At 34.0% G+C, this 12,048-nt stretch overlaps 1 protein-coding gene across 1 annotated transcript in view; it reads left to right on the top strand.

Moving 5' to 3' along the window:
• NPHP1 (nephrocystin 1) overlaps window positions 1-12,048 on the top strand; it is a 322,800-nt gene that overhangs the window by 232,765 nt on the left and 77,987 nt on the right. The window contains exon 21 of the mRNA XM_053711944.1: window positions 4,502-4,575. Coding sequence (XP_053567919.1) covers window positions 4,502-4,575 — 74 coding nt within the window. The remainder of the gene's footprint in view (window positions 1-4,501; window positions 4,576-12,048) is intronic.

Below are 12,048 nucleotides of genomic sequence, written 5' to 3'. Positions count from 1 at the left end.
CAAATAGAGAATACAAATTTAAACATTACAATTTTACTTCTATTATTTATTTTGCTTCATTTTTTAGATATCCTTAGTTGAAGAAAAAGCAATGCTCATGGGTGAGCCAATCACACGAGGCTTCTATTTGCAGCAACCAATCAGCAGCTACTAAGCATATCTAGATATGCTTTTCAGCAAAGAATATCAAGAGAATAAAACAAATGAGATAATAGAACTATATTAGAAAGATGTTTAAAATTGCATTCTCTTTCTAAATCATGAACGTAAAAATGTGAGTTTCATGTCCCTTTAACTATTTAATAACTACCTAGCTAAAATAAGTACAAAATTACCTTTAAAATAAATCCTAACCTAAGTTACAATTACACCTAACACTACACTATCATTAAATAAATTACCTAAACTACCTATAATTGATTACAATTAAATTCAATAAACTAAATTATGAAAAAAAAAAACCCCACTAAATTACAGAAAATAAAAAAAGAATTACAAGAATTTTAAACTAATTAGACTTAATCTAATTTTAAACTAATTACACCCCCCCCCCCCAAAATAATAAAATTTCCCTACCCTATACTGAATTACAAATAGCCCTTAAAAGGGCCTTTTGCGGGGCATTGCCCCAAAGTAATCAGCTCTTTTACCTGTAAAAGAAAAATACAATACCCCCCAGCATTAAAATCCACCACCCACACACCCCTACTCTAAAACTCACCCAATCCCCCCTTAAAAAAACCTAACTCTAACCCCCTGAAGATCTCCCTACCTTGAGCCGTCTTCACCCAGCCGGGCAGAAGTGGTCCTCCATATGGCAGAAGTCTTCATCCGATCGGGGCAGAAGAGGTCCTTCAGACGGCAGAAGGCTTCATCCAGGCGGCATCTTCTATCTTCATCCTTCCAGAGTGGAGCCATCCTCTTCAAACGACGTCCTAACGAAGAATGAAGGTTCCTTTAAATTACGTCATCCAAGATGCCGTCCCTTGAATTCCGATTGGCTGATAGGATTCTATCAGCCAATCGGAATTAAGGTAGGAAAAATCCTATTGGCTGATTGGATCAGCCAATAGGATTGAGCCCGCATTCTATTGGCTGTTCCAATCAGCCAATAGAATGTGAGCTCAATCCTATTGGCTGATTGCATCAGCCAATAGGATTTTTCCTACCTTAATTCTGATTGGCTGATAGAATCCTACAAGCCAATCGGAATTCAAGGGACGCCATCTTGGATAAGGGCTATTTGTAATTTAGTATAGGGTAGGGAAATTTTATTATTTTGGGGGGCTTTTATATTTTATTAGGGGGATTAGATTAGGTGTAATTAGTTTAAAATTCTCGTAATTCTTTTTATATTTTCTGTAATATAGTGGGGTTTTTTTTCCGTAATTAAGTTTATTGAATTTAATTGTAATTAATTGTAGGTAGTTTAGGTAATTTATTTAATGATAGTGTAGTGTTAGGTGTAATTGTAACTTAGGTAAGGATTTATTTTACAGGTAATTTTGTCTTTATTTTATCTAGGTAGTTATGAAATAGTTAATAACTATTTAATAACTATTGTACCTAGTTAAAATAAATACAAAGTTGCCTGTAAAATAAATATAAATCTAAAATAGCTACAATGTAACTATTAGTTATATTGTAGCTAGCTTAGGGTTTATTTTATAGGTATTTAGTTTTAAATAGGATTAATTTATTTAATTATGTTACATTAATTTCGTTTAATTTAAATTATATTTAAGTTAGGTGGGGGGTTAGACTTAAGTTTAGGGGTTAATAAATTTATTATAGTAGCGGCGACGTTGGGGGTCGGAAGATTAGGGGTTAATAAATGTAGGTAGGTGTCGGCGACGTTGGGGGGCAGATTAGGGGTTAATAAAATGTAACTAGTGTTTGCGAGGCGGGAGTGCGGCGGATTCGGGATTAATACATTTATTAAAGTGGCGGCGATGTCCGGTCGGCAGATTAGGGGTTAATAATTGTAGGTAGGTGGCGGCGACGTTGGGGGCGGCAGATTAGGGGTTTATAAGTATAATGTAGGTGGCAGCGATGTTGGGGGCAGTATATTAGGGGTTCATAGGGATATTGTAGGTGGTGGCGGTGTCCAGAGCGGCAGATTAGGGGTTAATAATATTATGCAGTTGGCGACGATGTCGGGGCAGCAGATTAGGGGTTAATATGTGTAAGATTAGGGGTGTTTAGACTTGGGGTTCATGTTAGGGTGTTAGGTGTAGACATATTTTTTACTTTCCCATAGGAAACAATGGGGCTGCGTTAGAAGCTGGATGCTGCTTTTTTGCAGTTAGCTTAGCCCCATTGTTTCCTATGGGGAAATCGCGCACGAGCACGTTTAGCTAGCTTACCGCTACCGTAAGCAACGCTGGTATTGAGGTGAGATGTGGAGTTAAATTCTGCTCTCCGCTCACCTTTTTGCGGCTAACGCCAGGTTTAAAATAACCTGTAATACCAGCGTTGGCTTAAGGTAGCGTTAGAAAAAAAAGGCTTGTTAGCAATGCACCCCTGTTAACACCAAACTTGTAATCTCGCCAAATGTATTTTATTCTAAACTGGGTACTGGCAGACAGCTGCCAGTACCCAAGATGGCTCCCAGTAAGGTAGAGGGGTAGGGTTAGAGAGCTGTTTGGGGGGGGGGGGATCAGGGAGGTTGGAGGCTAAGGGGGGATCCTACACAGCAGCAAATGTAAATATGCTATAAAAAAATGTTTTTTAAAAAATATAACTTTTATTTTAGTACTGGCAGACTTTCTGCCAGTACTTAAGATGGTGGGGACAATAGTGGGATGGGGGAGGGAAGAGAGCTGTTTAGCTGATCTCTAAACTAGAGCTAAAATTAACCCTGCAAGCTCCCTATAAGCTACCTAATTAACCCCTGAATTGCTGGGCATAATACATGTGTGGTGCGCAGCGGCATTTAGCGGCCTTCTAATTACCAAAAAGCAATGCCAAAGCCATATATGTCTGCTATTTCTGAACAAAGGGGATCCCGGAGAAGCATTTACAACCATTTATGCATAATTGCACAAGTTGTTTGTAAATAATTTCAGTGAGAAACCTAAAGTTTGTGAAAAAATTTGTGAAAAAGTGAACTATTTTTATTATTTGATCGCATTTGGCGGTGAAATGGTGGCATGAAATATACCAAAATGTTCCTTGATCAGTACTTTGGGATGTCTTCTAAAAAATATATATATATAGATATCAGTGTCCCAATGTAACTAGCGCTAATTTTGAAAAAAAAGTGGTTTGGAAATAGCAAAGTGCTACTTGTATTTATTGCCCTATAACTTGCAAAAATAGCAAAGAACATTTAAACATTGGTTATTTCTAAACTCAGGATAAAATGTAGAAACTATTTAGCATGGGTGTTTTTGGTGGTTGTAGATGTGTAACAGATTTTGGGGGTCAAAGTTCGAAAAAGTGTGTTTTTTTTCGATTATTTCCTCATATTTTATAATTTTTTATAGTAAATTATATGATGTGATGAAAATAATGGTATCTTTATAAAGTCCATTTAATGGCGAGAAAAACGGTATATGATATGTGTGGGTACAGTAAATGAGTAAGAGGAAAATTACAGCTAAACACAAACACTGCAGAAATGTAAAAATATCCCTGGTCCTTAAGGGAAAGAAATTGAAAAATGGCCTTGTCCTTAAGGGGTTAATATACTTTTTACCTCTGTGATTACCTTGTAGCTAAGCATCGTCTGACATCCCCCTGATTCTATTGACTTGCATTTTAGCCAATTAGTGCAGTGTCTGCCATAAGCCACAGGCATGATCACAATCTTATCTATATGGCTCACATGGACTAGCACTCGCCTGTTGTGAAAAGCAAATAAAAATCTTGTGATAAGAGACTGTCTTTAATGGATTAGAAACAGGCAGACATTTAGAGGTTTCAATGTTATAAAGCATATTAATATAACAATGCTGGTTGTGCAAAGCTGGGGGATGGGTAGGTAAAGGTATTATCTATATTTTTAAACAATAAAAATTTTAGTGTTTACCGCCCCTTTAAGTTGCGTTCTGCCACTTCTGAGCATGAGCAAAACAGACTTACTGACTCTAGCATTATCTGAATAAACCAGCTCATGTTACTCTGGAAGTTATATGACATCAAGCTTTATAAACTTTCCTGCAGAGGCCCCAGCTTCCTTGTAGGGCTGTGTTAAAATAAAAAATAAATAAAAAAAGAACTAAAGAAAAGGTAAAATCTATTTAAAATAACAAATACATTTTGCAATGTATTAAGTATAACCCACTGCTTAGTACTGTCTTTAATACAGCAATCAGACTGTTTAACATCCCTTTAATTATTTTATTTTTGTAATCTTTGCATTTTTATTAATGTAGACTAGTATAGCACAATTATCATAATGATTTAGATACAATTACAGTTCTCTGGGATAATTTCTAGACATTTTAACTTGTTTAGGTGAAAAATATTTTAACTTTGTGTATTTTTATCATTACAGATCTGATTTGCAATCCTTTATTGGCGACATTTCCTAGACTTTTGGAGCAAACAGATATCATGGATGCCTTACGAGTGTGTAATATGCTTTAATATGTTTTTATCAAGGAATTAATATGTCTATTATACTCATTCTCTTGATTCATTTCTACAAGTTTTTTATTTTATAATTAGCATTGTAGAAGTGTATTATGTGTATGTTATACTGTAGCTGCATTTTGCTACATAAAAAAGGTAATGGGTCCTATTTATCAAGCTACGTATGGAGCTTGATGCCCCGTGTTTCTAGGCTCGCCAGAAGCACAAGTTATGAAGCAGCTGTCTAAAGACCACTGCTCCATAACCTGTCCGCCTGCTCTGAGGCGGCGGACAGACATCGCCAAAAATCAACCCAATCCAATACGATCCGGTTGATTGACACCCCCTGCTAGCAAATCTGCAGGGGGCGGTATTTCACCAGCAGTTCACAAGAACTGCTGGTGCAATGATAAATGCAGAGAGCGGCTGTCGGCATTTATCAATGTGCAGCGGACATGATCCGCAATATCGGATCATGTCCGCTCGCATCATGATAAATAGGCCCCAATGTCTACACTATTTAAAATATAATTTATATGTTACATAATTTTCACAATCATCATACTATATAATATACAAGGAACTTTGCCCATAAAAGGGGATGAATGGTGTGAGACTCCTCCTCCTTTGCTTTGTTAAAGTGACTCCCCTTATCATGTCCTACATTCTTAGTTGTGGCTATGAACAGAGTGGATCTGTTTAAAGCAGCTGTCTTTTATCCTTTGGTTTCCTTGCAGTTTTTTTGAGGATTGTTGCCATCGTTGGGCGTGCTTTATTGCAGTTGTTTTTGGACTGGCATGGCATGGCTTGTTTGTGTGTATTATCATGGTTCTTGGTAGTTTTGTTTGTGTATCAAGGTGGTATGAGGTTATGGGGTGCTTCAGCATCTCCATTTGGGCATGCTTGGTGCCAATTGATTCCAGGCCTCTGCCTTATTTCCCTGATAGTACAGTAGGTTGGGAGCATATGTATGGGGCCATTGTGTCCTTGTGCACAAAAGTCACTTAATATAGGCCTCACTGTTGGCACTACCATGAACAACTTACAATGTCATAACAGGTCTCTAATCTTTAGCTTCTTTCCACCTTCCATTGCTCTTCTTTTGCCAAGGACTTATAAGAGTTATAGTGTGGTTAGTGTGATCTGCAGAGCGTTAAAAAAAGGGGAGTGCAAATCCAGATCTTAGTGTGTTGTACACTTTCACAAGAATAAATATGGCTGAACGGCACGAGTGGCCATTTTCTTCTCGATTCGGGTGCCACTGAAGCATATGAAGGCACACCCCTTCTTAAAATATAGTTTTTTTTTCTTCCATTAATGTTATTTGCTCAAACACTTCCAGACTATTGCTGGACAGGCCTGCTCTTATTGGTTGCTTCTCTGTTTTGTATCCTATCTTCTCTTTCAATGTTGTTTACTTCAACATATATAATTGAAGCATAGGATCAACTTTGTGTTAGGATACATAGCAATCTATGTAGGTTCTGAAAGATTAAAGTATCTCATTCTCACTGCATTATTAACTAAATACAGGGGAAAAAAATATTTTTGAAGAAGAAATCTCATTTAGACTGACCTCGTTCTACAAGTAACTGGCCAGAGTAACTGGTTGCTATATAAAATTAAGGGCATCATCCTAAAATTAAAAAATAAGGATGAAGTCCATTCTTGATTGTGACTACTAGGATGCGTTGCATTTTCCTCAGGGAGATTTGTTCTCCTCAGTAGTTCTCTGCATAGATGTTTTGATGACAGTTAAGTGACAATTTCCTAACACATGGGGGGCGCAGATTAATGTGTCACAAACACTTATGCTTTTTTCCAGTGGGTGACAAAAACTACTGCAGAGGGCTGCATGTGACCCACGGCTGTCAGTTGTCCGTCCCTGACATAGATGTTAAAACTATGATCTTTGTTTATCTATTATAACAAAACGCTACAGAATAATACTGAAATAATGCTGAGATCTTACAAATTGTACATTACCATCACCTTAACATCATATAATGTTTCAGCTATTGAGATCTTCTGTAAACTGGATATATTGTTTATTCCCATGTTGACTAGGTTGCTAGCTACGAATGATTTACAAACAATACTAATCCTTCGTAACCCAGGAATTAAATTAGAACCTAAGCTATACTGTACTAAATACACAATGTTTATCTGCAAATCTTGAATAAGATAGTGTTGGCACTATTTTAATACCTGTTTTGCGTGGAATTATATTGTTTGCACTGCTATGTAATTTATGTAATGTGGTTTGGAGACACAATCTCTTTTTACAGGTACCTGGTGTAGTAATAAAGTGGTTGTAGCAAACTATTTTTCTTTCATATTGCCCGCAATGAGCTAATAAAGCTGCAGTTGCCTTGTGATTTAATTAGGATAAGGTTATAGAGAAACAGTGTTGTAAATCAGCCTTTTCTTTATTTTATGGTTATGTTTAATCCATAATTGCGCTAGAAGTAAACTTTATGTGCATGTCGGGTCTCACTCATATTATGAGTTGAAAATAAATAGTTATCACTCTTGCACTAACCAGACGTGCACAAAAAGCCGAACTTAGAATACATGCAGTAACATATTCCGCCATAGAAGTCAATAGAGAAAAAAAGTCGTAAAAAACCTAACACTCAACTCGTGCGCAAAGCCGATCGCATATTCTCATATGCGCTAACCTGACATGAAAATATGAATATTTCACATTCCAATATTCTTCACATAGAATAATATGTTCTATTTATTCATAAATATATATTTCTACATATATCTGATGGTATTTTGGTAACATTTATATTTATACCTATATATAGAGGAATATCTATATATACATAGAACATATTCTGCTATTCAGGAACTGGAAAAACCTCTGGAGTAACCACAGGAGGTTTATAAACAGGATTTAAACATTTACTAGTTTTAGTATCAAGGGAACTAGTTTCCTCAATATCCAACATAATCAACAACTCTTTTAACAAGGAACAAATATACTCCATTTTAAAAAAATAAGTAGATTTGTCAGTGTCAATATCTGAGGAAGGATCTTCTGAATCAGATAGATCCTCATCAGAGGAGGATAATTCAGTATGTTGTTGGTCATTTGAAATTTCATCAACTTTATGAGAAGTTTTAAAAGACCTTTTACATTTATTAGAAGACGGGATAGCAGACAAAGCCTTCTGAATCGCATCAGCAATAAAATCTTTTATATTCACAGGGATATCATGTACATTAGATGTTGAAGGAACAACAGGCATTGTACTATTACTGATGGATTCATTCTCTGCATGTAAAAGCTTATCATGACAACTATTACATACCACAGCTGGATATATAATCTCCACAAATTTACAACAGATACACTTATCTTTGGTAGAACTGTTATTAATTACCAAAAAGCAACGCCAAAGCCATATATGTCTGCTATTTCTGAACAAAGGGGATACCAGAGAAGCATTTACAACCATTTGTGCCATAATTGCATAAGCTGTTTGTAAATAATTTCAGTGAGAAACCTAAAATTGTGAAAAATGTAAAAAAAAAATTTATTTGATCGCATTTGGCGGTAAAATGGTGGCATAAAATATACCAAAATGGTCCTAGATCAATACTTTGGGTTGTCTACTATACTACACTAAAGATAAAATTAACCCTACATGCTCCCTAATTAATAAGTGAGTGTAAGATATTAATATTAGTGATATAATGTATTTCCACTAAGCAACTAAGCTATATCAATAAAATCTTAAAAAATTGATAATAAATAGATATAATAGAAAATACAAAAAGCAGGTTGCGCCTATTTAATTTAACCTGGGCCCCAAGTTAAAAAATTGTCTGAAAGTGGAAATTACAAATCTAAACTATATTTGTGATGGTGAACTTCAATAAAAGAGATAAAAAAAGATAAAAAAAAAATTTAAATTTTTTTTTTTTTTTTTTTTATATCTCTTGCAAATCTTTTTATGGGGTCATGGGAATCAGAATTTCTAACTAATACAGTTACTGGAGCGAACCTGGTCTCCTTTAAGAGATATATAGATGATATTCTACTAATTTGGAGAGGTAATAAATCCCAATTTGAATCCTTTTTTAATAAGATGAATGAAAATGATATGAACTTGAAATTTACATACGAGATTAGTCAAGAAAAGATAATATTTTTGGATTTAGAAATCTTCATTGAGAATAATAAAATTAATACAAAAACACACTTCAAACCTGTCGACAGTAATAATTATATACACGCAAAAAGCTGCCATTTACATACATGGAAAAATAATATACCAAAGGGACAAATATTACGTATAAGAAAAAATTGTACCAACGAAAAAGATTATCTTGATCAGTCAACCATCCTTAAAAACAAATTCACAGAGAGAGGTTATAAAAGTGACGCTATTGATAAAGAGATCAGTAGAATACAACAGATAAATAGAATAGACATCTTACAAGGGTCAAAGAAAGACTTAATGAAAAAAGAAAAGAAACCTTTTGTACCATTAGTTACCCAATATAATAACAATCACAAAGAAATAGAGAGGATCATAAAGAAACACTGGAATATTTTAAAACTAGATGAGAAATTTAAAGGTGAGATAGGGGAAGCTCCAAATATAGTCTATAGAAGAGCTGATAACCTAAAAAATAGATTAGCACCAACAGATTTAAGAAGGAAAAGACATAAGAAAAATGACAAAGATCTTCTTGGCAAAGACTTAAAAGGTTTTTTTCCATGTCTTGCATGTAAAGCATGCAGACATTCTGAGAAAAAGAAAAAATTCTATTCAAATGTTACTGGTAAGGAATATGAAATAAAATCCTTAATAAGATGTACAGACAAAAATATTATCTATCTTATTAATTGCAAATGTGGAAAACAGTATATAGGAGAGTCCACAAGACCCGTTAGAGAAAGAGTGAGAGAACACATTTTATCAATAGAAAATGCCACAGAAAAAAGAAATGAAGATCTCCCTGTACCAAAACATTTTTTAACTTGCAACAACTGTAATCTAAAACATTTTAAATACATCGCTATTGATAAACTAAACCCAGATTGGAGAGGTGGTGATATACAAAATGAGCTTTTCAAATTAGAATATAAATGGATATATGAGTTAGAGACTAAACACCCAAAAGGATTAAACATAGATTTCCATTTGACCCCCTTCTTACACTAGTATCCTAATTTTATATACCGATTTTAGTAAAATAGGCATAAATGTCCACCTAATTCCCCCATTTTTTATATACTAATTAAAATTAAAATTATAGACTAATTTTAATTATTTATGAAATTTTAATAATAATCCATATAAAAAGTTTTAACGACTACACAAAGATAGACACATAATTGAACTAATTATTAATAACTCAGAATTAATCAGACTCTAGACGTAATGCTATCTATAGAAATCCAAACTCATATGAACCCTTCTCTTTGATATTTCATATATACAAAAATAGCTTTTCATAAGCAATCTAAAAATATAATAGACAGAAAACATGGACCTACCACTGCTACGATTGTAGCTTAGTGGTGATAACAGTATCCCCCAGTCCTATAGGTCATGAGTTCAAATCCTGACTGTGATAACATTTTTTATAACCTTCAAAATAAATTACTCTAATTGAATCAATTCTCTATGCTCTATTTCGAAGTTTATCTGTTTCCTTTAATGAATATATTATATAAGGTAAACTCTTTACACTGTAAGTTTTTAAAGAAGTTTGGCAGAAAATAACAGGACTAAATCTTCTAGAATCTTAAAAAACGATCAATTCATAATAGACCTAGATGTAGCATAATGGAGAGAGTATCTCCCACTCAACCAAAAGATCACAAGTTCGAGACCCACTTAGGAAATTATTTTGGATAAAAGCCTTTTGGTCAATCAGTGTTTAACACTTAAGTGAACGACTTTTTATTGACCAATAATGTTAGACACTTCGTTTATTTTGATTTTGATTTTCATTTTCATGTTTATTTCATTTTTTATTTTGTGGGTATTTTGCCCTTTATACGTCACAATAACTGATAAACACACAGATATTTTGGAAACTTGGTGATAATTTATATATACATAATTGCGCAATTAGACACCAAATAGAACACTTATAAATAGAGACAAATGGGGCAAAACACATATCGCTTGAGAAAGGCTGCAGTGGCAGCTGAAACGCGTAGCGTTTAAAACTTTTCCAAAACTGCAGGAAACTGAAGTCTGGGGATATCCGCTTTCGAGGATACCGAGTCACTGTGAACAAAAAAGTGACGGAGGACTACTGAAGACGGACCATCCTGGTTTGAGACAGATACTTCCGCCAGCGTGATTTGAGACGCTGCCAAAAAGGTTAACGGGAGTTTGAAAATAACCACCGGATAACAGAGGTTACGTCCCTGCTTCATATATAAAAAACAGTAAGACTTTTTCCAACCTGGATCTCACCCAAAACATAGGGTAATACTACAAAGAAAGCTTTTACCGGTATTAGCAGAATATAACAACAGAGACTTAGCATAATTCTTTCCCAAATTTGGAAACTATTATAATAACATTGGAAAAGGAACTTTTTTGCCTCATCTTGCCATAAAAATTTAACAAGTATAAAAACTATCTACACTGTTCTATAACATACACCAGATACACAATTCAGATAAATTCTAATTTGAACACACATATACTTAATTTTTATATATATATATATATATATATATATATATGTTTTTTATTTATTGGAGATATTGCTCGAATGGTTCCCTTAGGTTACTGATGCAATGTGTTCAATTCATTTAAAATATATTTTATATTGTAAAAGTTTCTAATTTATATCTTATATTATCTGTCTTTTTATCTTTTTAATATTGTTGTAATAAAAACTATTCTTTGTAAGAAGTGAGAGTTGTCACAAAATGCACTAAAGAATCATTATTAAGTATTATTTATTCAATAGCAAATATTTTACACATTTAATAAATTATAATTTTAACAAAAAAACAAAAAAAAAATTTAAATTTTTTTTTTATCTTTTTTTTTATCTCTTTTATTGAAGTTCACCATCACAAATATAGTTTAGATTTGTAATTTCCACTTTCAGACAATTTTTTAACTTGGGGCCCAGGTTAAATTAAATAGGCGCAACCTGCTTTTTGTATTTTCTATGCTCCCTAATTAACCCTTTCACTGCTGGGCATAATACACGTGGTGCACAGTGGCATTTAGCGGCCTTCTAATTACCAAAAAGCAACGCCAAAGCCATATAAGTCTGCTATTTCTGAACAAAGGGGATACCAGAGAAGCATTTACAACCATTTGTGCCATAATTGCACAAGCTGTTTGTAAATAATTTCAGTGAGAAACCTAAAGTTTGTGAAAAAAGTTGTGAAAAAGTGAACTTTTTTTTTTATTTGATCGCATTTGGCGGTGAAATGGTTGCATAAAATATACCAAAATGGGCCTAGAT

This window comes from Bombina bombina, chromosome 4, assembly GCF_027579735.1.
Source record: "Bombina bombina isolate aBomBom1 chromosome 4, aBomBom1.pri, whole genome shotgun sequence".
In the NCBI taxonomy this organism is placed as follows: Eukaryota; Metazoa; Chordata; class Amphibia; order Anura; family Bombinatoridae; genus Bombina; species Bombina bombina.
The sequence above is the reverse complement of the archived record's forward strand: the minus strand, read 5'-3'. Positions and strand labels throughout refer to the sequence as shown.